Source organism: Uloborus diversus, chromosome 1 (assembly GCF_026930045.1).
Source record: "Uloborus diversus isolate 005 chromosome 1, Udiv.v.3.1, whole genome shotgun sequence".
In the NCBI taxonomy this organism is placed as follows: Eukaryota; Metazoa; Arthropoda; class Arachnida; order Araneae; family Uloboridae; genus Uloborus; species Uloborus diversus.
In genome coordinates, this window is record NC_072731.1 from 102,566,896 (window position 1) to 102,587,396 (window position 20,501).

Below are 20,501 nucleotides of genomic sequence, written 5' to 3' on the forward strand. Positions count from 1 at the left end.
ACACTTGGGTTAATTTATCAACTTTTGTAAGAGTTTTTGATGCATAGATGTTGTGCTATATTTAAAACAGCTCATTTTAGTCAAGCATAAAGACATAAGTTTTATCAAATGAAGTGTACTATACATCCCATTACATTCAAATAAAATCTCACTAATATATAATTGCAGGGTAGTACAATAGAACTATTCTTTTATAAACCTAGCCTTTTAAAAAGTTCTTTTATAGTATATCTGGGATTTTGTAGAAGGGGAATGTATGCCAAAGTGAAATAGATAATTGAAATAGAATCAGATAACTTACCTTTCTTGCAATGAACAAATTAGAAATTTCTTTTGAAAATTACAATGCAAAAAGAAGAAACAAGCACTTGCATTGAAACATCTTTTTTTTTTTTTTTTTTGGAAGTAAATTTGAACCTTCAAAAAAGTGGATAACTATTTTGCCAAAGTGAAAAATAAAACATTTTTCTGTTTGACTTTTAATTATTATGTTTTTTTAATCAACTGAATGAATAAACAAAACAATAAACAGGAAAATAAACAAATTAATTAAGGAAGGAAACCAGTTTAGGAGGCCGAAATTTTAGTGTTTTTCGTGAATTTTTTTTAACAGAAAAGAATAATCAGAATTTGTTCAAACTTGGAGGATATTTTATTCATTTTTTGACGTACAGTTGGCATTTTTTTCAAGTTATTTCCACCAGAAGTAGCAGCTACTCTCCATGGGCAGTCACCATCAGAGCTTGTTGCTGGTGGGCATTATTGAAGCCACAATGAGGAACATGCATGCATTTTTTTATATTTTTTTAATGAAAATTTAAGCCATTTTATAAAGATAGACACCGATTTCAGTTCATTCGGGCTGCTAGTTATTTTTAATTAAATCTTAAAGTCTCCCGATTAGGCCTGCCCCCTTAGTTTCCCCATCTCCGCTGATGACGTCAAGATTCATCCCCACTCCCTGCTCCTTCTGGCACTGGACGCACGTGCGTATATAGAACATTGCTAGCATTCTCACTCCACGCACAAACTGCCGAACTGCAATTGTATCTCATTGCAAATATTCAGCATTGTACACAACAAGTTAAATATTTTTAGTGTACCAAGAAATAAAAATAGTGCAATGCCATCAACACTATTAAAAAGAGAGAGAGAGAGAAAACTTCACTCATTTTTCAACTTCACTTATTTTACACTCTTCTGTTGCAAAAATTACTTAACAGAAACTAACAGAATTGTATATTAATTACATAAAATTGATTTACTTTTTACAAAAACTATTCCTGATCTCTCATTTCTTTCTTTTTTTTAATTCTTCGAATTGAAACGAGTTTATTTATTTTGAGGGTAGAATGTTATTTTTCATGTATTGATTTATTTCATTTTGCTCTGCTTCAACTATTGCATTCCAAACAATTATTGAAATCAAAAGTCTCAATTTGAATTTTGAGTAATTTTTAAGATGAAAAAAAAATTAAGAGGCTTTTTGAATGATTTGCATTTTTAGTCTGCAAAATTCATGAATAAAAATAATAATGAATAAATAAAATACTTTAGGAGCAAACAATTAAAATGAGGAAGAAACGTATTGAAGAAATGATAAATTCTCAAAATTTTTTAATTTAATATCATATTTCCTTTTTACTTCAAAACATATTGAAAGAAGTAGAAAATTTGAAAGGAGTTACAGTAAAGATTAATATAGTTTTCATTTATTAATTCGTAATACTTTCCTCTGCTCTAACTTCTGTGTCCAAAACCCGGATTGTACAAAGACGTAACGTTACCCCCCCCCCCCCCCGCCCCCTATGCGATCAGAGAAATGAAGCTGGTTCGTTGTAACTTCAATGCACAATAGATAAACGTCTTCGTAATTTAATTGTTAAGGAATAAAAATCTGAATCATATAGGTAGTTAATATTAAAAAAGTAGCAAATGAAACTTTTATTTATATTTATTAAGTGCTAACTTTTCAAAAACAATTTTCGAAAAAAGGAATACTGTTAAAAAACTAAATTATATTTATCTGTAAAATGTCACTACACCAGATAAAAAAGAAGCAATCAAAAATTAATTCACTATGCATTTAAATCAATCTGAAAACATGTATAAGCATTTAAAAGTGCAAAAATAATGAATATTAATTAACCTAACACATTACATGTTATTTTTCAGATCAATAATATCAATTTAAACTGGCCAAAATAAAAAATAAATAGATACAAAAAGAATGGGGTTGTTTCCAAAATTTATAAGAAATATTTTTTCCTGAAAGAATTGTTTTTTATGGAAATTGAACAAAAAAAAAAAAAAAAAATACTAATCTAAGGTAGCATATGCGAAAATAACATTTGATTAGCCAAAATATTTAAATATTTGCAGGATGCGAAATGACTGAAATTTGAAACACGAGAGCGATTTTCCGCAAAATCCAAGTAAGTTCAATGTTGTCATGGTTTCCAAATTGATTCCTTTGTTAATTCATGAAATTAAACAAAAAATAAACTAATCTAAGGTACCATATGTCAAAATATCTTTCGGTTGTAGAAAACATCAAAATATTTACAAGATGCAAAACGATTGAAGTCCCAAACATGGAAGCAATTTTTCGCAATGTTGCATATTGAACACATGTTCAGGAAATTGCATTGGTGAAATAATTTTTTAAAACTTTTCAATCCAATGATTTTTGAGAGAATTTAAGCGCTAAGAAACTTTTTCAAGGTTTTCAAACACTTGAAAATGAACTTTTTTTTCAAGCACTTTTCAAGGTTTTTTAAGGGCGTACAAGTCCTTTTACCCGACCCATGCAGGTTCCTCTTTTGTCAACAACATATTTCCTAAGAATATAATCCTAATTGTGATGAAAAAAAGTTGAAAATTGCATGGTTTTTTAGGTGTTTGATCATAATGTTATGTTTTTCTACCATGTGTTTCACATTTCTTGCTTAAAAAAATATATTTATCAATAATATTATCCCAGAGTGAGGTTTATATGAATTAAAATTGAATGCAGAATATCCACACAAATTTTCAGAATGATGGGTATAACTCTTTGAGCTAGAATGCCTACAAGTTTTTAAAAAAAGTTGTTTAGAGAAAAACACATTTAAAAAAAAAAAAAAATGCTGTGAACATTTTCGTATCTCCTCGGTCACTTAAGTGCTCATAGCATCTTAACTAATTGTAAATTTTTAACTGAAACTTTGGCAACTTATTTTTGAGGAGTTTTAATACCATTTTATGACATAAAAAAGTGGATTTTTGACTTGTCTAAACTGTTTTCCCCCCTTTATATATGACAAAAAATAAATGAGTGAATAAAATAGCAAATAGTAAGAAAATACGTGAATGAATTAAAGTAAGTAAACTATTAAATGTGAAGGAATCTAACTGAATTAATAAATAAATGATTAGGTTTGAATAAGTAAATGAAAAATGAACTCTTTCACTTTGCCTCAATATATACTGATATTCATGTGAAAGAGTTTTAAATTTAACACACCAGGTATGAAGTCTGAAAGTAAACACTAAAATGTTAAAACTCTTAACATGAAGCTTATTTATTCCCTAAATCAGACATCAACTAAAAATATGCCATGAAATATGAATACTAAAGAAAAAAAAAAACATGTTTAAGTTTTCTGTGGATATTTGTAATTTGAATACTATATTATCACCTCAGAGCAACAATAAGATCTCTAATCCCAGAAATGACACCAAGATATCTTACTGTTGCTCTGAGGCAACAATATTTAATTGTTAAATTAATAATGCACATTCAAGCATTGTGTAGATGTTCAATATAATTTCCCCAAAACCGATTTATTATTCTTTTAGTAATTCGAATAATTAGTGTAAAAGTATTCTGTTATAATTTATATTTTATTTTGTTCTTTTTAACAATTAACTAGAAAAATACTTTCATATTTGATACAAAATTCAAAAATGTTTTGAGATACATCGTTTTATTTATTATTTTGATATATTTTGTAAAAGGTACTGTTTAAAATAAATAAGCTATGCTAAGTCAGCTTTGAAAATTAATCATATTTTGCTACTGATGTTGTATTAAAAGCATTCAATTAAAATGCTTTAAAAAGTAAAATAAAAGAAAATTTAAGCTCTGAAGATCAAATAAATTTATGATTAAGGATGAATGTTTCTCTCAGTTCACATGAACACTATTTAAAAACATCACAACCATACAAGAATAGAATATGGAATGCCTGGATTTTCAAAACGCTTTGGGTGCAATAAAAAACATGAAATTCAAGCAGATGAAGTGATTATAGTAGAAAGCCCTTTATCTAGACTGATTGAGAAAGAGGTAAAAATAACCAAGAATCCAGTCATCTGAAAAATGAAAGGGAAGGTAAAAAAAAGGCAGGAGGGGGACATTTATATCGTTAAATATATAATACTTTCAAACGAAGATTTGAGTGAAATAAAAATTTTAGTCATTTAGCTTGAAAAAAAAAATGATTAAAAAGAATAAACAATGCTATAAAGACAATTGCGAAAAAAATTGCATTCCGTCAACCGGGACAACTTTGCCAGGTTTTGAAAACAACAATATTTTATCACTAAAACTTCTTTTTCAGTGCAAAAAGATGTGAATTTAATGTATGTAAAGAAATCAAACAATAGTTCTTGTCAGATATCTTTATGTCTATAAACTAAGGAGGGTTTTTTTTCAGCACAAAAGTATTTTTTCAAGCAATCATTTTCATTGCTCAAATGCAATGAACCTTACAACAGATTAAAAAGTATTGTCGCAGATCGGAGGGGGATCACGACTTCCATGACCCCCCCCCTCTTTGTATCTATTACTTCTTAAATGCTTTAAAAAATGAATTTCAAAAGATATTTACTTTTTCTCATGGTTTTGACATTTAAAAAAAAAATTTTCAAGCAAACATTCAAATATTACCGCAGGTTTCGAGGAAGGGGGGGGGGGCATGATCCCCCCTCCTCCCTTGTATTTACGACTGACCATAACCCTGCCCTTTAGCGAGTGAAGAGGTTTTTCCCCAGAAAATTGAAGTGTTTTGCCAAATAAACAATGCTATAATAAAAATGTTACAAAGAACAATCACAATTGAATAATACGACAAATCAAATTATTTACTTAGATAAGAAATTATCTTCAACTATAAAAACAAAAACAAACGTTAAAGAAGTAAGGAAAACAAAACCCAATATAAAAATCCTACAAAATCAAATTATGTACCTGAAGATTGAAAAAAAAAAGACATTCAAAAATCTATTCGCTGTTCGCAACAGCATAGTATGAGCATGGTTCCTAGTAGCTATCCTTGTAGCATTCCCCTCACTGACTCCATGTAAGAAAATCTTCGCTATTTTGGTGCATTTTTCGATTGCAGTTTTTAAGTGCCAGCGCGCGGTTTAGATAAAAATTTACAATTTTTTTTGTGAAATCACAATGAAAACGAAGACTAGATCTCATGGTACTTAATTCCTTGGGAAAAAAATGGAAAAAAAAATTTTTGGAGGACAAAATTTGAAAACTCCCTGACATTTTTGACAGTGTCATTTTCCCTGACAATTCCCGGTTTTCCCGGAGCGTACGAACCCTGAATAAAACAATAGAAAGGATATCGTTTAAAAAAATTATAAAGGTAAAAACAGTTCTCTGAATAAGCGAAAATCATTCATCCCCCATCCCTCCTGATGTAAAATAAACACATTCTTCAAGTAAAATGACTAAACACTCTTTTAAAACCAAAAACAATTCCTTGCAATTTAAAATATTTTGCCAAATAAACAAAAATACAATAAATTACATTAACAGTAGCTTTAAAATGCAAACAAACGATCATCCAACTCTATTATTTATAGCCATAGTCGCCAAACCACCACATTACTGTAATCCAGTCGATCAGTGAGCGAAGCGAACTCCGACCAATTAGCGTTCCAATCTTTTGAATGAAAGCTTTTAAATCCCGCTCTCTTGCTAAGCATTTGTCTCACTTACTACCTTTCTTTGCATACTTGAATGATTTTCATATATTACCTAATTTCTTCTTTTCACCAGATTAAAATCTTCTTTTGCACTGATCTTTTGTGTACAGAACTACCCTGTTGTAATTTATCTGGACGAAAATAAAATTTGTTTCGTCTCTAAATTCCACCATCTTTTTCTTTAATAATGTACTGATATGTTTGATAATCCTTAAAGTATACTTCCATTAGTGCCAAAACTCAGATGGATTTGAGTCGAGAAACAAATGTTGCTACAGTACTTTCTGATCATTTGGTTAGTGAAAGAAACCCGATTTCTTCTAGTACTTTACTTTAAAATATATCACGGGACCTAAAATCGTTGCTTTCAAGAAATGAAGGCTTCACTCTCTCTCTCTGTCTACATTTTATCTATTCTCAATTGACTTATCACAGTAGGAAATTTCATTACAAAAAGCAGAGCTGGCTTTCTTATTGTCCTTTGGCAACAAGTTAAATATTTATTTCAGTTCTCGCTCAACAATAGGTTAAAATGAATATTAATCATTTGGGAGACATAACCATCCAATGTTTTGATTAATTAATTAACAAAAACATTTCTGATTCGATCTATCACGCTTCTAAACCATGCTCGCCACAACTTAATTACACACAAAAAAATTGATTAAAATCGGTCCAAGCGTTTAAAACCTTATGTTGACAAATGTCCGCACAGAAGATTTCTACATATTAAGATATAAATTTTCCCGTTTTCATAACATTTTTTATTGCTACTCCACTTTTATTAGTCATAGCGTGATGTTATATAGCCTATAGCATTCTTCAATAAATGGACTATTCAATACAAAGAGAATTCTTCAAGTCGAATCAGTAGTTCCAGAGATTAGCGCGTTCAAATAAACTCTATAGCTTTATATTATTGGTATAGATTAGATCCTAAACAACCCCCAGACAATGCAAAGCATACTCAGCAAAAATTGATTTTTTTAAAAAAAATTCTTGTTAGCATTTCAAGTGAAAAGACTCATTATCTACCTCAGATAAAATCTATCAAATCGAACATGCACAAAATTAATTACCTTGTGAATATAATTTTTCTCAAACAATGTTTCTGAACAACTAGAAATAATCGCCCCCCCCCCTCCCACCTCTTTCCCAGTCCTTCGTTTTTTTAGCAGAGGTTTTTGATAACATCCCATATTTCTCTCAAACCAAACAAAATGAAAGACTATAAAAGTGTGGAGCACCATGAATCTTGAAAATAATTTTGCTTTTCAATACAGTAATTCAATGATACTTCAAGACTTAAATATTATAACAGGTTTATTTAAATTAAAATATTTTCTTACGATTAAACAATGTATATTATACAAGGTTCTAATAGAACAGATTATTTTGCTCTTGCATAAAGCTTTTGAATATCTGGAACGTAAAATCAGAAAATTCTTTTTACAGTTTGTGAGTCTTGTAGTGCTCCTGGAACGTCTACCATTAATGAGGAAGGTTTGCTTTCTCTCGACATTTCTGCATCAGAGCTTTCAACATAAATTGCTTCCATGACAAAGAACGTACATGCTGAAGAAAAGAAACAGAGATAAAGCATCACAGATTTTAATGACAAAGATTTTAACTAGTTTCAAGACAGTTACTACCATCAAAATTAACGCTGCATTTAATGACTTAATGAAATGTATAACTGCACAAAGAGAACATTTCGAAGCAAACAATATTTTTAAAAAGTTAAACAGGTAGATGAACTCATGAATTATTCGAGCACAGAATGACAGAGAGAGTGAAGCACAGATTGAGTGAAAAACTGCCTTAGAAAAAGAAAAATCTTCCGCAACCATACCTTTAAGAAAATGTCTAAGTCTATTACACCTTTTCTCAAGGCTTCTCCAAGATAATATACTGCATCTTCAGTAGCATTCTCTTCAGCAAATGCATTGAGAAGCCTAAAAGGGCATTAAAATTGCATAGAAATTCTTAATCAGTAAGCAAAAAGATAAACAACTTCCATTTCAAAAAATTACATATTTGTAAATTAAATATATACATGCAATTAATAAAACATAAAAATTCAAAAAAAAAAAAAAAAGGAGTGTGTAATTCTAAGAAAAAAAACTTAAAAAAAATTATATCTATATATTTGATATAGGAGATAGCTCTGAAATTCTATGTGAAATTTCAACATGCTGATAAGTAGTTTACATACAATATTGTAGGTTACTAAATAATAGTCTGTCATCTAAACTCTTATTTGATCAACTTTTGTGAATGAAAAACCATCCTTGAGAACTTACTTTTGGATACAAAGCCAAAAATTCATAAATTTGTTTGTATCAGTCATATTAGCGGGGGGTAAAACTGTTTGGAGGACCAAAAATACTGACTTTACTGACCAAAATTTATAAAATACTGACCAATACTGACTAAATACTGACCACATACTGACTAAAATTTAAAAAATTAACAAACTTCGGAGTAACAAAAAAAAAAAAAGAGTATCATACTTAGTAAAATAGATACTAGCTTTGTTAGTAATGTGCAGCACCAGTGTTCACGCTCAATTATCCATAACCTGAGTCCCAGGGACCCATTAATGAAATAGATTTGGGTCCTTTGGTGGAAAAAATGAGTCCCTTAAATTTTAAACAGAAAATCTTACCATATAAATGAATAATATAAAAAGGTTAATACTTGGGAAAAAAACTATTTACATAGTGATTTAAAAAAGTTATGAAATAAATTAAATTGGTTTTATTTTTTATGATTATCATTGTAAAATTATTTTCAAATAATATACTTGCAAGACTTAGTTATGTGAGAAACTCAATGAGATAATCACACTCAAAATTTACTTTAAAAAAATTAAAGTTGGATTTTACCATAAAATACTAATCAAGTGCCTCTGATTGATCAAGCAGAAAGCACTTCCTTTACCTTTATTTTCCTGAATTTTTTTCTAGATGAAAATACCAAAAAGCCCCCTCCCCCCTATCCAGCATGAACTATCATCAAGTATCATTGGGAATTACACAGAAATAGAAGAAAAAAATCGCAAGCGAATGAACCCAACGCAAAAATCGCGATCTCAAAAACCGAACCATTCTCTCACATGAGTGTGAAAACTGCTCATTTGCAATCTTAAATCAGTACATTTGACTTAATTTTGACTCTTTCAAAATATCTGTTTTGGCTTCCGTGCTATTTTTAAAATCGCGCCATTTTGAAAATGGCGCGGTCGATTAATACCTGACTTTTGCAAGTCCAAATAAAAAAAACCCCATCAGAAAGAGATGAATTACTAGAAAGAGGACAAGCTTAAAGTGCTTTTGTATAAAGTTCAAGTATTCATAAGCAATTTAAGAAGAAAAATGTGTGTAGTTCAGAACTTTGTGTTCAGCGCGATCGGGAAAATGTTCGCTATTTTTTTTTCTCCTATCCTCTTAATGGGGATGCATGATTTTCAAAAATAATTCTGGTTACATGAGTGCAAAATAGATATGATTTTACTGTACAGTTGTCTTGTATTAATCCTGATGATTACATTGAAACCACACTCTTACTTTTAGTCTTGATTGCTGTTTTCAGAAAAGATAAAAGTTGAGGGAGAGCTTGTTCTTAGAATACAGTTTACAGTACAACGGACTATTTATGTACCTGCAATATTTTGCTCCCTGAGCTCAGCCCAGGAGGTCACTGTAAGTTCCAGTCTTATCACTAATAAAACTCCATTGATTGGTCAACAATAGGGGTGTGTTTGAATAGCTGATAAAGAGATAGGGTCATTTTAATTCCTTTCTGCTGATTCTCCTGGTTATTGAAGCTTAAAAGCAATTACTAAATGGGTCTTCAGCATTTTCCACAATTTTTTTTTGTTTCTTATCTTTTGGGTTTTCTGGGTTCCCAGGACCCGAATTTTCGCGGAAGTTGCGTCCCCTTTCCGCGAATTTGCGTAAAAAACCCGCTATAGCGCGTAAACGCGAACCCTGAGCAACATAATGTACAGCTAATTTGGTACAAATTTTGACTGAAAGTTTAGTTTAATTCATATATTTATTGTATAATGAATAAAACATTTCTGAAACTAGGAAAATAAACTAAAAGATCTCGCAACTGTTTAAAATATATAAGTGATTGAAAGCAGTTGTTCATTCACATTTTTTTTTACTTTGAAAACGCAGTGAAAAACAACTTTTAAGAAAAATTCTGAAATCAGGAAATACCAAGTGGAAACAATGTATAAGTTATACACTTAACCATGTTAATTTTTCGTTAAAAACAACTTTTAATAATACTTTGAACACATTTATAAGATTGTTTTAATTACTAATATGTAAATATTTTTGCATGTACAAAAACTGCGCCCTGTACCAAAAATATAGACACAAGCATAAAATACAATTCCGAGTACAAATACGAATGGAAGGATTTTTATCACCCATGTGTATAATGATAACCAGTACAGTGACAAGCAGCAAAACAAATAATTTTCTACAATAGAGAATATTTTATGGTATTCTTTTTAAAACATTAACTGCAAAACGATTGATAAATTTCATTTATTTTATAAACAAGTAGCTTTTATTCCATTTCTTAAGCAAATCATACTTTTTCTAGCTTTGGAATGAGAATATGATAATGGAAAAAAAGTGACCATTAAAGAATTTTCAAAAAACAATACTGCAGAATATCATTCATTTAGTACTTTAAAAACTGGCATATAATATCTTATAGAAAAACCTGTAAAATATATAAGGAGAATATAGTAATGTCAGTAAAAGTCTGGGAAAAAAGTATCTAATTCAACATCGTCATCATCCTCATCTTCAAATCTGAGCACAGACACTGAATTTTCATTTGTTTCATCTAAGACCATGCATGCAAAACTTGGAAATTAAAGATCAGCATTTTCATTGGCATCTGAGATCAGTCTCACATAATTACGGTTATTTTGTAGTGACAAAACATTAAGTAAAGAAGAAGGGGGGGACGAGCGGAAGAACGGGAATTGACGAAAGTATTGTGCACTGTCCACCCTTTTTTCATAACACATCACCATCCAATTCAATTTGTGTTTTTCTTCAGTCACTGTTGTACTTGAGGATATACACTAAGTTAATGCTGTGAAGCTGCTGCACTTGTGGGTGGAAGAGTTGCCAGATTTTAAATTTCGGAGAACAAATTTTGGTTACTTAGTTATTACTGCGGTGTATCGTCAGGCGTCTAGAGAATTAAGTCTTCCTCAACCAAAAAGATGTTTCAGGAACACTTCTGCAGTCTGAGTGACCTTTTCTGGATCAACTGGAACTATTCAACTGTGAGATCAGAGAAAGCAATTTGAGGTTTTCTTGTACTAACTTGAAAGATCCTAATTTCCCCTTTCTGAATACTGCTGACGTGGAGTCACATCCTGTGCCGCCTGCGTGGAGGAAAAGAAGAGGATCCTTCAAGGCTTCTTGTACTTTCAATGTGTTGTAATATTTTCCTTTGTATTAAATTGGTTTGGGGGTTTTTTTGTCTTTTTTGCATTTTGTGTTTTGTTTTTGTTTTCTGAATTTTGTTCATTGTTGTATTTTGATCGTGATTTTTCACTTCTTGTTTCTTATTCATTCCGTTATTGTTTGATTTTGTTTATTCTCATTCGGTTTTGTTTTTGCTTTTGATTATGTCTCAAATCAATAGGTTTGCCAATCTTCGGATTAAGAAATTTCGTTTTTTGAACCATTTAAAATTTCTTCAAGAGTGTAGGCGCAAGAAAATTACTCCAAAATTTATCTCTTTGAAATGTAATTTACCACGTTCTGTCAAAATTGACAAAGTAATCTTTCGGTCGAAATTGGTTTTACTCAGAGCTTCGATCCAGGAAACTAGGAAGCGTTTATCGTTTATTGAATGTGAACTTTATGATTTACATCTTTCGGTTTCTAATTCCATTCCCGACTTTAACATTGACAGAAATTCTTGGTCTAGAACCCTTCGTTCCTCTGATAAACATCAAATTGTTTTGAAAAAGAAATTAGCTATGCTTTGCAAATCTCATGTCGTTCCTCTTGATAATTTACCTGTTGTTAATAAGAATGTTGTTGTTAATCTTTCTAGCATTCCATTAAGCAATTCTCAAATTGAGGCTCTAAAATGTAATCATAATTTTGCTGTGATTGTTAAACCTTCTTTTTCAAAGCTTATTGCTCGTGTTGAGAATACTTTTAAATTTAGTGCCTTAACTTCCTCTCAAAAAGATTCAATTCGGTATCTTATAGCTTCTAATATTGACTTTAACTTGAAAATTTCTAAACCTGTATTTGCTAATACTGTTAGCCGTTCTGTTAAAGACTTAGTTTTGAATTCTGATCTGGTTGTTACCAAAGTTGACAGTGGTAGCCAAATTGTTGTTCTTGACAAATCATCTTATGTTGATAAAACTAATGATTTGATTTCTTCTGGGTCATATGCTGAAATTTCTAAAGATCCTAGTGATAAAGAGTTAAAAACTATTTCATCTGCTGTCAAGTCTGTTAAGTCTATTCCTTCAAATGTTAAACACTCTGTTGTTCCATCTACAGCTAATTGTGCTAGATTTTATGCTTTACCTAAGGTGCATAAAGCTGGTATTCCTTTCAGGCCGATTGTTTCCAATATTGGTACGGCTTCGTACAAACTTGCAAAATATTTAGTCTCTGTGTTTTCTCCTCTTAGGAGAGACAATTTATTTACTATTAAAAATTCTGTTGAGGATGTTAAAAAAATTCATAGTTTCGTTCCAATTTCTTCTTTTGATGTTAACTCTTTATTTACAAACGTTCCCGTCGAGGGTTCATTGTTATGCTTTCGTAGAAGACTTTTTGAATTTCATTTCACCAATACGGAAATTGAGGATTTAATTTTCCTTACCCGTACTTGTCTTAAGCAATGTTCTTTTGTTTTTAATGGGAAATTTTATATTATGTTAGATGGTCTGGCTATGGGAAACCCACTTAGCCCCATTCTTAGTGATATTTACATGCATTATTTTGAGGTTCAGCTGTTCCAAAAACTGCAGTTTCAATTTTATGTTCGGTATGTTGATGATTGTTTTGTTCTAATGAACCAGAATCAGTTTTAGCGTGATGAGGTTTTATCTATTTTAAACTCCATTGATCCTCATATTCAGTTTTCTTGTGAGAAAGAATGGAAAAATTGCATTTCATTTCTTGATGTACTTGTTTCTCGTACTGAAATTGGTTTTGAAACTACTGCTTATCGCAAACCTTTTGCTGTTTCTTTACCTCCTCATAGATTATCCTCTCATCCTCCAAATCAAAAATATTCTGCTTTCAATTCTTTTGTTTATCACGCAATTAATATTTGTTCTTCGTCGGAACTTCTTAAAGTGGAACTTAATTATCTTAAAGCTGTGGCAATTGATAGAGACCATCCGCCAACTTTGATTGATTCCATTTATAAAAAACTTTCAAATAAATCCCAAACTAATGTTCTTAACCGAACCTTCATCAGAAAGAATTTGGTTGTTTTGCCATTCTTCCCATCTGTAAGCTATCAGGTTGCTAAGATTCTAAAATGTGTCCAATTCCAAGTGGTGTTCTCTCCTGTTAATAAACTTTCATTCTCTTCACTTAAAGATCCTTTTCACCCTCTTAATTGTTGTGGAATTTATAGAATTAATTGTAGTTGTAAACTTGCCTATATTGGACAGACTCGGCATGCTTTAAAAATTCGCTTGAAAGAGCATCAAAATTATATGAAAAAACAACAATTAAATAAGTCTAGTATTGCTCAACATTGTTTGGATTCGAATCACTCTTTTGATTTTAACTCTTATCAGATTATCCAAAAATGCCCCAATTCATCAGATCTTGACTTTTGGGAATCCTTTCATATTTTGAGGAACATTCTAACTTAGTTAACGATCTTAGTGCAGTTCCATATTTTTCTAACATTTGGCTCCCATATCTTTAATACTGTCCTTTCCCCATTCCCCCCCCCCCTTTTTTCTATCTTCCTTTGTTTATTTTTACCTTTTTTGTCTTGTTGACATCCCCCCCTCCCAAATTTCTTCTATTTATCTTTATTTTTCCTTTTTTTTAAATATTTATAGTTTCTGTTTATTTTATATCATGGTTTTCCATTCAGCTTTTCCTTTCTTGCGGTTCACGGTTACTGACATTTTCTTTTCTTTTTGTTTAAGCGTCGACTTAATCTTTGCCCAATTGAATTCTTTCTTTCTGAGTTTCGTACCTAAGAGAAAGCTCTTGGCCTTTGCTTGCATTCCTTTTGGTTCCTGGTTGGTTTATAACTTTGTCATTGGTGTTTGGCTAATCCGCTGTTTTTATCTTTTAAGCTGCATGCTTGTCTGCTCTTGGCTTTTGTCAGATGTCTTTTCATCCATAAGCTCATTATTTTTTGCATTGAAAAAGGCGTTCCCTGTAACGCCGAAACATGTCTCCTGTAATTGGCAAATTTGTGATTTTTCTAAGATTGTTTGTCTTACTTTATTTACTGCCATGTTTCACGGTTTCTTAAATGTTGCCTTTTAAATTGTTTGCCTTTTTTTAATCCAACAACTATTTTTTGCTGCAACAATATTCACATTGCATAAAATTAAGTACAAAAAAACATTTTTCAAAAGTGATGCAGTTTATTGTCCATCTCTGTGTAGGTTGAATACAGAAGGAAGTGAAAAGCATTATGAATGATATTCTTAGATATAAACATAAATTATTTGTTTACCTCATCTCTTTATAGTAAATAAAAGTAAGGTTTCAAAGGAATTCTGGAAGGAAGTCTGCGGCGGGCCTGCCTCCAGGACACCCTATAGCACCTACAGCCTTTAATTTTGTACAAAATTACTTTGAGCCCGGGGGTGTGCACCTGAGGTTTTATTTTTTTTAATTCGAATTAGTTTTTTTCTTGTAATTAATTTAAGCTCAAATTTCGTGTAAATTGCCTATTACAGGGGTGAAAAACTACTTACACATATTAATATTATGTATCATTGGAAAGAGTAGGATTTTCCGCGTTCTATGCAATTTGTTTCAATACCCCAACTTATATACGGTGAGAGTTATTTGCGTTTTTAGCTCCAACTTTTTTAGGCTTAGCTAAAATTTAGGCACTACTTTCTTCATTAAATCGATCAATAAAAAGCGAAGGAATTGTCCCAGTTTTCTTTTTGACACCACTGGAAAGAGCGGCTTTTTTTACTCCAGATCTAACTCGACCAATGGTTGAAAAACTAAGCCTCTAATGTTTGACCATGGATTGTATATAATCTGGTAATCAGCCAAGAAAAGACGATTCCATCTAAATGAATCTAGCAGGGAAGATGGGGAAATAGCGATGGGATATTGACACACGTGTTTTATAATGTCACTAGTGCTTTATTCATTTATTGCATTCTCAGAAATAAAATGAGGGGAAACAAAAATAATTACCATGGAAACAACAAAAAGAAAATAAAATATTTTCATTTCATTCAGGAAGGTAAAAGCAAAATGGTAAGCTAAAAACTTTGTTGTGAATAAATAAATCAATTAATTTTTGCCGTGAGAATATAGATCGAATATACTTTAGATTTAAAAAATGTTGCTGTGAGCAAATTTTCATTTTTACAAAACTAAGACTAAATAATAGAGATGCAAAAGTGCACATGTGAAACAAACCAATTAACACCCCTATAAACTAATGGATACATCAATTTCCGCCTATAAACTGGATATTAGCTTTTCCATGTAATCAATGGTCAAACAGTATCTCCAAAGGAAAATGAGTTACAAGCCATTAAAAAACAATTTCGAATATTCTGATCTCCATTAAAATGGTTGATGTTTTACTTAGCGTTGCCATAGTTACGTCTTTTTGATTCGCATGTTTCTTTTTTATTCACAAAACTTTAAGGGTTTCGATTTAAACAGAAAATCTTAGGCTTAACTCAATTTAAGCTCCCAGCTAAAGAGTAAAATATATTACTAGAGACCACAAATATGAAAATGACCTTTCAAACACACAAAACAGCAGTTTTGCAATGCTCAGGAGCCCCTTAGACCTTACGACCCTGTAAGTTGGTTCAAGTTACTTTGAAACCCGGGGAAGGGATGTTTTGTGATCCAAAATGAGCTCATAAGGCGTTTTAATTGTTTCTTTCTAATTGACGATTTAAATCTTTGCGAATCAAATAAGGTTGCAAAGCCATCTTCGAGGGTTGCTGAGCGTCAGCAAACAGGGGGCAGAGCCTTCTAGTATTAAAAAAAAAGTCAGACAAATGGATCAAATTAACAAACTAAATTTCTGTACCTTGTCTTGTATTCAACATGGAATGAAGTAATATAATGGCTCACTTTGTTGTTAGAAATAAATAAATAAATGTCAAAACATTTTTATCAATGCATAACTTAATTTATACATCATGTCTGCAAACTTTTTCTTTTCCCTTTTTTCTTTGATCTTCTATTTAAATAGACCAAGAAACACCACTGATTTTAACATTTATAATTAGTATATTTAATCAAAAAACAACAAGTTAATGAAAATTTGCAAGCTATAAAAATTGCCTTTCAGTAGTTCAAAAAAAAAAAAAAAAATTAGAAGATTTATATTCGATATCTCATTCCATCTGCATTGTACCGTCTGCAGATTCTACACTTATTAGTTAAGATTTTTAGAATTGGAAGAAAAAAATTATTCTGTCTATACAGCGGAACATGTACAGTAGATACGATATAAATTTGTTTATTTAAAAAATAAGGGGAGAGCGGAGCAGAAAATACAGAAAAAAAATTTGAAATACATACTGATTATATAGAGGTGCAGGAGTCACAACAGCATCATCAATGGGAACATTGGCTTGGTGTTCAATTTTTTGCCTCAATTCTTCAATTTCTCCTTCCTTTAAACTTAAGGTTAGTACATTCTTTTCCAGTTGTTTCTAAACATATGAAATATTAGAGATTTAACTAGTGGGTTAGTGTCAAATCAGTAATTTATTATAAAACATTTTAAATTAAAATCAAGCAATCATACATAGAATATACTTTTTTTCCAACAAAACATCATCAGCATATTTTTCCCCCCTATAATAATAGTAGTAGCTTACAAAATATATTTTTTTTTACTACTGAAAATAAAAAATGATCTTTGATAATGTTGAAGTGCTGAAATCGCAATTTTCAATTTGTTTACTTATATCTTTTACCACATCAGGCTTTCTTGCAAAATCACTTAATGTTTGTTGTATAAATAAGCAAATTTCATCATAAATGTTTTCATACTATTTCTTTATTTTAGAGAAAAAACAATATTTGAAGCACACACAACATGCTGAATTCAGCTTTATAATTACTCTTTGGACAAATGAAAATTATGTTGCAAGAAAAATAAAATGACTTTAAGGGGGAAGTAGTTAACTTGATACAAAAGAAAAGTCACATTTCCAATAATTTGGATGACAGTTGGTACATTTTTTTTTATATAAATACTTAATAATAAAGTAATCTTGCAATAAATTTTAATGCAATTTTGTAATAGCAAAATTTTAATTCCCTTGATGAAAAACAGGACTTTTAAGTTGTAGAAACTTGAAAAATGAATAAAAGAAAACACACTTGACATTGTTACTAGGGATGCACCAATTAATCGGCCGTTTTGCGGATTATTCATAATTGGTGAAAAATAATATTTTCCAAAATATTTTTTAAGCATGCCTTCAACAATAAACTATGATGAATACATTTATGAACAATAAATAAACATGATTTGCTGCAAAAATTTTTTTAGAACTGCAGTAGGAAAGTGTACAGAGTAAAAACAAAAAGTTCAGAAAATACGTAAAACTGAATGAAAAATTTAAAAAAAAAATCATTCTCACAGCCAGAATTCACGTGATACTACAAAAAATAATAGAATTACAGGACTTTTAAATTGGAATGCAAAAAATATTTATCCCCCTCCCCAGCACCCTCCGCCTCCCCCACACTTTTCATATTACCCGCCTTACAGCTGCTTTTTTTTTTTTTGTTATTCATATTATTTCTATTTATCATTTGAAGGGCAGAAATAAACAAATGTGTTTATGGTCCCACTGAAACCTCTATTTGATTCTCTCCAAGGAGGGGGGGGGGGAATTTATTTGAATTTTGACATCTTGAATTCAAATTATGTTTTTCGCAATCACGTGTTTTTTTGCGTGTGCAGGTATGTGTGTGTGGGTATGTAGGCGTGTGTGTTTGTGTCTGTGTGCAGGCATGTGTGTGAGTGTGTAGGCGTGTGTTTGTGTATGTGTGGAGGCATGAGTGTGTGGGTATTTGTGTGTGTGTAGGCATGCGTGTGTGTATGTATGTAGGCAGGTAGGATGTGGGCGCAACCTGGAGACAATTTTCGCTAGAGGAGCAGCATCGTGAGGCCGGTCGACGGTGGTGCTTGCAGAGGGAGGGGGGAATAAAATCATAGGAACATCAAAACCATCAAGTGAGAACAATAAGCAATCGTGATTGCTCAAAAAAAAAAAAAAAAAAAAAAAAAAAAAACCTCCCAAAAGCTTTTGCTTTATTTTTATAAAAGAAAATCATGATCATTTCCTAAAGTTTAGGATGATATCCTGGCTTTTGGTGACACAACTTGATTATTTTTTCAGTTGTTTTGTTCCTCAAAACTATACATATGATTATATCACACAACAAACAATTTAAATTTAATTTTTGATTCAAAAAGTAGAATAAAATCAATATTATTTGATGTAAAAAAGAAATATGTGCATACTTTGCTTTTTTACTTTTTTAATTTTTCATCATTTTATTTTGAACAAATATGCACATACAACATTACATCATGTTTCATGAGTTTTGTTATTTCCCCTTTGTTTCCCCTTTTAGAATAGTGCTTTAAGATAACCTGATATTTTTTATAATTAAAAAAAACTTGAATTAAATGGCTGCAAAAAAAAATTTTTTTTTTAAATATAAATTAAAAAATGTTTCTAAATTTGCCTGCTGACCACAGGCTGCCTCTAATATTTTTAAATTTTCATGTCTAGTTAACATTATGTGCTTTTATTAACACTAATATGAAAATTGGCTGAAAGAAATGGCATGAAATTTTAAAATTATTTTTGGAAAATTAGGAAAGAAGAGAAAATTTGCTTCACAGAAATAAACTGTTAACCATTTCTAAAGTCAAAAAAAAAAAAAAAAAGAAAGAAAGAAAAAAGTAGGGATTGGTAGCATTTAGAATAATTATTATGATCATTAATCGGCCAGAGCAGATTGATCGATAATCGGCCAATTTGCTTATCGGTGCATCCCTAATTGTTATCTGCAAAAACTTATTAACTAAAGAATCATTATGGTTCTTTGATTTCAGAAGATCCAGTGATAAGCTATGAGAGGCATCGAAATGAAACTTTTTTTCTTTTTTGAGACATCCACAGAGTCAATGTGGTTCATTTCTGCATAAAAATTACTCAAAATTTCACAGAATATTCTTCAAATGTTACTTTATTATGGAGTAGTTATACAAATAAATATATATTAACTGTATTGTCAAAAAAAAGAGCTTTTTATTTCACTAAAATTAACCTTACTCTTTAAATAATAAATGCTATATAATAGTAACTTTCTGGCTTTGAATTTGATTTTAGCATGCTAAAAATACTAGCAAAAAAATGTAGATTTTGGAGGCAATAATTTCATAGCAGGCTAGTAAAACCTTTTTAGCACTGAAACAATAATTGTCCTACGAAAAATACTATTTTTGCAACAGAGAGAAAAGTATGCCAATAAAATTTAAGAAGTACATATTCAATGCAAAAAAATTAAAAATAATGGTTAACGACATAAGTGTAAAAAATGATTTTCAAAACATCAACAAAATACCCTGTCATCTTCATTTACACCATGACCTCTCCCCTTCAAAAGATTATTAAGGGCAGTTATTAAGCTCAATCAAACAACCTTTGTTAGAGTTAATGAGTTGAAGAAAAATATAAAGAGAAGTAGAAAGAAAAACTAACCTGCTCTTGTTGCATACGATTTATAATTTCTTCAATTTTTGACTTGCCTTTGTTCAAATCTCCTTCTGTCTTTTTAAGAACTTCAATTTCAGCCTGAAGGAAACAAAATAAAGTAAGTTTTAACACAGAATGTTAAATAGCAAGTAAGAAATTATTCATGCAATTTCTACAAGACACAATCAACTTTCAGGCTACATTTTCAAGACACCAAAATTCTTTGTTCTTTATATGAACACATAAACACAATATTTTACAATTTATTTATATCATTTTATTGTACTATGTAAACATTCATATTGACAATTTAACTTATAAAATCTACTTTTGTGTCTAGAAAGAAAAACGCAGCTAGAGTTCCAATACTTTAAGGAATAAAAATATTTTGGGAGTTTTTCCACATTAATTTAAAATATTTGAAATTGTTTAGGAGGCATCACATAATTTTGCAATAAATCTTTCATAGAAAGATGGATCATAAATCATGTAATAAGACACAACTGAATAACTTTCC

The 20,501-nt window shown here is 30.6% G+C and overlaps 1 protein-coding gene across 1 annotated transcript in view; it reads right to left on the minus strand.

Annotated features, from left to right (window-relative positions):
* Window positions 1-7,290: 7,290 nt before the first annotated feature.
* The window catches only part of LOC129217432 (tumor susceptibility gene 101 protein-like), a 40,797-nt gene continuing 27,586 nt past the window's right edge, over window positions 7,291-20,501 (minus strand). Inside the window, exons 9-12 of the mRNA XM_054851766.1 lie at window positions 19,991-20,083; window positions 16,779-16,912; window positions 7,838-7,940; window positions 7,291-7,560 (exon numbers count right to left, since the gene is read on the minus strand). Of these exons, the coding sequence (XP_054707741.1) occupies window positions 7,477-7,560; window positions 7,838-7,940; window positions 16,779-16,912; window positions 19,991-20,083 (414 nt within the window). The 3' untranslated portion in view covers window positions 7,291-7,476. The remainder of the gene's footprint in view (window positions 7,561-7,837; window positions 7,941-16,778; window positions 16,913-19,990; window positions 20,084-20,501) is intronic.